Here is a 5453-nt window from a genome sequence, read left to right as displayed (position 1 = left end):
TTCCATCACACCAAGGAGCTTCTCTGAGGTGTGGTTTACCACTAAGGTTTCTCCAACTCAGGAAGGCCTATAGGAATGGCTAGGGGATCGAGTCCCTTACAGAGGCCACAGAATCCTGGGAAGAATGAGGGTTCACAAACACATTCACCCAGTGACTCACACATAAGCAAATAGATGGGACGCACTGAAGGACAATGCAACGTTAGTGCAATCCTAGAGCCTCCACAGGACACTCTCATAATCATTCGGCTACACACAGGCAGAGACCACACAAGCTCTCAGGAACACAGGCAACTAGGATTCAAGGAGGAGAGGGCAAGAACATCTGGGGAAATAATGGAGGGAAAGAGAGCAGAGAAGGAATATAGAAGGGTGAAGGTGAGGAGGAAGGCAAAGAGAGAGAAGGAGGCTAAGAATGGCCTCCGTGGATCTGGGCTGCGAGGGAAGGAAGACGAGGCTTGCTCCTAATGGAATCCCGTGTCCTCCTGACCCTCCTCCAAACCTGGCCAAGAGCCTACTTCATTGGGAATCTGGAGCTGTACGAGGACCACCCAGCAGAACAGAGAAGCCAGCCAGAAGCCACGTTAGCTCCGTCCTAGTAGGGAAGGGAAACAGAGGAGTGGAATGGGAGTAAGGCAGCTTAGGTAGCAGTGCTCGGACTCCCAAGGACTCCCAAGGGAGCGCTATACAATACACCCCTTTGGGACCAGATCATACCTAACTCGCCGAGTAAACCGTAACAAACGGAAACCTGGCCCCCGTCCCAAGCAGCAGAATAGAGGAAGACAAGAGGCAAAGGTGGTAGTTCAACCAGGAGGACTCCGAGATCCCCACGCCTCAGGTGAACCAGGGTGAGATCCCCAAAGTGATCGTCAGTCTTCTACATCACAGGAAAGTCTGTCTCTGTCTCTGTTTCTGTCTGTCTGTCTCTCTCTCTCCCCCTTTCCCTCTCCCTCTCCCCTCTACCCTTTTACCTCTCCTCTCTCCCCTCTCTCTTCTCTCCTCTCTCTCTCTCTGCATGTGTGCTGCACAAAAGCCTGAGCTCCAGAAGTTTACAGCCTAAGGCTGACGATTCTGGTGGGGACGGAAATTGGATGTTCTAACAACACGGAACACATGGAACCAACATATGCATTAAATAAATAAGTGCTGTGTGCACGCTGCGGGGCGGGCTCCGGGAGAAGGGAGTCTAGAGATGGGGGAGAGAAAGGACTGAGCTTCCAAGCGCCTTCAAGGGAGGGAACTAGGCTTCCTAGAAACTCTGAAATCCGCTTTACAAGGAGGGAAACTGAGGCACGGGAGCCCGAGCTGGGTTCCCTTTCCTCCCACAACTCTAGATAGTCCCCCTTTAGTTCTTTGGACTCTGCTGAGTCCCACCGGGACAGGCTGAAGACAGAATGTGCGGGTAAGCGAGGAGAAAGTCTCCCGGACGAGTGTGGCAACCCGCCCCAAACCACTCACACCTTCGGTCTAACCAGTTCGGTACTCCGCCCAGTACAGCCACGCTCCCCTTTTAAAGAAGCGCTCCGAGTTCCCTTCCCTCCGCTACCCCTCCCCTCCCACCCAGCGCCGCCGCCCCTGACGCACGCCAGCACCGCCCCCAAGGCATCGCCCTTTTAAGAGTCCCTTTCGCTCAGCTTCCCTAACGGGTCGTCCGAAGAAGAAGCCGGTAGAGCTGGCGGGACTTAGCTTCGCTCTTTAAAAAACCCACCTTTCCCGACCTGAGCTGCCAGACCACCGGCGTGGCCCTTTTAAGAAGCAAGCCCCGAGTGGATCCCGCGCCCCCTCCCCCCCATCCCGAAGGAGTCTGGCCCGGAAAGAAGCGCGAGCGGAGTCGCGCGCGGGCGCCGGAGACGGACGGACGGACGGCCGGCCAGGCGGGCGGACGGGCAAGCGGACGGCCGGTGGTCAGCCGGAGCGGCGGCGGAGCGCGGGGCACGGTCTGTCTGGCGGCCGAGGGGGCTGGCTGCGGGAGGCGGCGGCGGCGGATGGGGACCTTGAGCCGGCCGGTGGCTACGGAGGCGGCGGCGGCGGCAGGGGCAGGGGCTGGAGGGCTGACGGGACAGCGGCAGCGGCGGCGGCGCTGGCGGCGGTGACGAACTCAGGCCCCGGCAGCAGCGACGAGGTGGCTGGGGCTGGCGGCGGCGGCGGCGGCGGCCGGAGCCAGAAGCCCGCGGGGTCGTGAGGGCGCCAGGCCGCCCCCCAGTGCAGTCCGGCCCCACGCGTCCGAGTCCTCGCCAGCCCTCCGGGGCCCCCAGCAGCCGGGGCCGTGGAGCACCGGGGCAAAGGCCGGGGCCCCCCCATGAAGGAGCGCGACTCGGCCCCGGCCGAGCGGGGCAAGCCGGCCACCTACACCGGGGACAAGAAGGCGAAGATGGCGGCCAAGACCAACAAGAAGTGGGTCCGGCTCGCCACCGTGTTCGCCTACGTGCTGTCCGTGTCCCTGGCCGCCATCGTGCTCGCCGTCTACTATAGCCTCATCTGGCAGCCGGTGGGGGCTGGCACCTCGGGGGGTCCCGGCGGCGGCCCGCCCCCCGGCCCCTCCAACACCACGGCCACAGCCACGGCGCCGGCCGGGATCCCGGGGGGAGCGACGGGGGGCCCCAACGCCACGACCCCACCGAGGATCGAGGCGCCGCAGGACGCGCCCCCGCTGCAGAGCTCCGGGACCACGGCCCGGCCGCCTGGCCGGTCCGGAGAGCAGCGGCAGCGGCGGGAGCCGGAGGAGGAGGCGCCGGCGGCGGCACCCGGGAGTCGCTGAAGCCGCTCTGGATGGGGGTGGGGGGCTGCTGGGAACCCGTCCCTGGCCTTCCCCAGCCCCAGGGAGGCAGGACTTTGCAGCCGCCTGTGCGGGGCGGGGAGAGTCGGCGGGGGGGGGGGGGGGGGACCCCCCCCCGCGGCAGCCAGCGGCCCCGGGTCCTATGTGCCGACAGTCCCGGGCCGATCTGCTTCGGAGAGAGGGACCAAGATTCGCCTCTAGCTTTCGGTTCCGTCCTCAGAGGACCGTGATGCACCAGGGCCGGAGCCAGGGGGGGATGGTTGGGCGGGGGGTGGGAAGATTCCCAGCCCGGAACCCTCGTTGGCTCTCTCTTGAGTATCCTTAAGGGGGAAGGGGTGTCCCGGGCTTTCCCATTCCGCCCCCACTCAGGGCTTGGAGGGAGCTATAGGGGCTCGTTGTAATAAGCTGAAGCTCTCGCAAAAGTGGGGAGCACAAGTAGTGGAGCTCAGGTGTCAACCTAGTTGCAATGGCCACAGATGCATTTAATTTATAGATTCGTGTATATAGTTGTTGACTTATGCACTTAGAAGCTATAATTACATAGAACTATATATATCCACCCACACCCTGGATAGCTACTGATTGGTGTGTCAAGCAAGGGCTATCGAGCAGAAAATGCTGCCCCCCAAGTGCAGCTAGTCAGGAGGGCACAGTACCTTTAGTCAAGAAATTGGTTTGTTCATCACCCACCCTCCTCCTTCATCCTCTTCCAGTTACATGAAGATAGGTTAATTTGTGACATCCTTATCAATAACATTTGTTGTTGGATTAGTTTTTAGACTTGTTGACTTGACAGTGAAAAAACCTCAGGAGGAACGGAAGCGGTTTTTTGGGAGAGTGGGAAATGCAATGACACCCCTATTCTCCCAAGAGGCTTCCTGTTGCATCTCCAATTATCTGGACTGGAGCCAGGATAGAAGGAAGGGAAAGAGCAAGGCCTCTCTGTGCTTTATTCTTAACCTTCCCATCACAGGGGTCGGTTGGGGAAAAGTGAGCAAATAGAGTGCCTGGCAAGAATTTTTCTGCCTCTTTGCTGCCCTTCAAGATCTTGGCATTACTCCAGTAATCACACTCTTATCAAGCTTAGACTTTTCCTCCCTTTTGATCCTGTAGTGAAAGCCTAACCCTCTCCTAGGGACTAAATCTGTTCTGGTGAAATAAGAGCCTTGTCACCAGTTCTCTGGTTTAGGAGCTGTACCACAGAATCAGAAGGGTTGCGGAGGTGGGCTTCAAACTTGTAATTGTGTTTAGGCACAAATAGCTTTTGATAGCCAGCAAACAGAAAAAATCATGTGAAAGGTAAATTGATGTGTTTTTCTTCTCTCCTGATGAAGTCTCTATTATGCAGCATATATTTTTTATTGTGGGGTTAAGAAACAAAGGAAAATGACATATGGCTTAGAAGGAGAAGGAGTCATTCTTTCTATTTGGATTCCATTTCCCTCTGCCATTAGCTGTAGCCAAGCACTTGCAGTGCAGTGACAGGAGAGCAAACCCCTTAGTATTTCCTTTTTGGGAAAATATGGCACTTTAAGAAAAAAAAAAAGAAAAAAGAAAAAACTTTTCCACCTGTGTGTCCTGAAATGGTTCATCCCTGCTGTTTCTGGTCTAGTCTTTAGCCAGCTGCAATTCAAGTTTACCAGACAGCAGCTATGCTTTAAGCCATTGTCCTGTGTGGGCCAAGATACTAGCATCAGAGCTGTCATAGCCTAGGGACAAGCCAGTGGTACTCTGAGGAGTGCTGGCTAGGGAAGGATTTCTTAGCTACTGGCTACAGTCAATGGAGCCTTTTTTTTTTTTTCCCGGTATGGAGAATGGTGGGGAAAAAAAACACCGTGAAATAATCACCTTTATTACTTCAATAATAGCCAACAATTTATATTTACTGTGTGAATTTTTAGTCCTACATTTTAATAATTTGTAAGTTTATCTGTTGTCTCAAGACCTTTTGAACAAGAGACCATCTGGAACTCCCCAGCATTCCGGGACTGTCTTAATCCACCTTGGGATCAAAGAATCTAGCAAGACCATTCTAATGTCCAACTGCTGCCCCACTAACTCTCTAAAGCCTTCACTGGAAATGGGACATTAGCTCCAGCTCTAGGTGTGAACATGCTCAGAGACCTTATTTATAATTCAGCCATTTAAGATATACCTGTACTCAAAAGTCCTGTATATTTTTTAAAAGTTTTATTTTTCAGGTGAACAAAAATACATTCTAAGAACTCTGCCTAAACCTGTGTAAGAATGTTATTAAATTTATTTTCTCAGTTAACTCGGAGAGAAAAGGGTGGGGACAAGGAGAAAGGGTATCTTCAGATGAAGTAAGCCCATACACAACAGTTTTGAAAGGGTTGGGGAGGCGGGGAGTAATCCGAGGGCTATGGCTAGATTGGTTAATAAAGGGAGGAATAATTTCACTTTAGACTTGATGCAGTCTTAAAACCTTAGGAATTCGTTGCATATCCCCAACAAACATAAATGTCTTCTGCTGTCCTGACTCAGCCAAGGTGCCCAAGCTTCAGTGGAAGCTCTCAGTAGTAATTGCTACATTTTAATGATGAGGTTGAGAGATGACAGTATGCTTGAAGAGCAGATAGTTGAAGTTAGGCTTTAATTCTGAAACCATTACTGCTTTCCTCTTTTTTTAAAGCCCTATTTCTCATGGTTTTTC

At 54.3% G+C, this 5453-nt stretch overlaps 1 protein-coding gene across 1 annotated transcript; it reads left to right on the top strand.

Annotated features, from left to right (window-relative positions):
• Positions 1 to 2158: 2158 nt before the first annotated feature.
• On the top strand, positions 2159 to 5015 carry INAFM2 (InaF motif containing 2). The gene has a single exon (XM_027869988.1). It carries the CDS (start codon positions 2303 to 2305, stop codon positions 2759 to 2761), a length of 459 nt encoding a protein of 152 aa, XP_027725789.1. The 5' UTR covers positions 2159 to 2302; the 3' UTR covers positions 2762 to 5015.
• Positions 5016 to 5453: the final 438 nt, after the last annotated feature.

The sequence above is a fragment of the Vombatus ursinus genome, unplaced genomic scaffold (genome assembly GCF_900497805.2).
Source record: "Vombatus ursinus unplaced genomic scaffold, bare-nosed wombat genome assembly UNPS02014794.1, whole genome shotgun sequence".
NCBI classification, from domain to species: domain Eukaryota; kingdom Metazoa; phylum Chordata; class Mammalia; order Diprotodontia; family Vombatidae; genus Vombatus; species Vombatus ursinus.
Note: the sequence above shows the minus strand (reverse complement) of the source record. Positions and strands in the feature narration are given on the sequence as shown.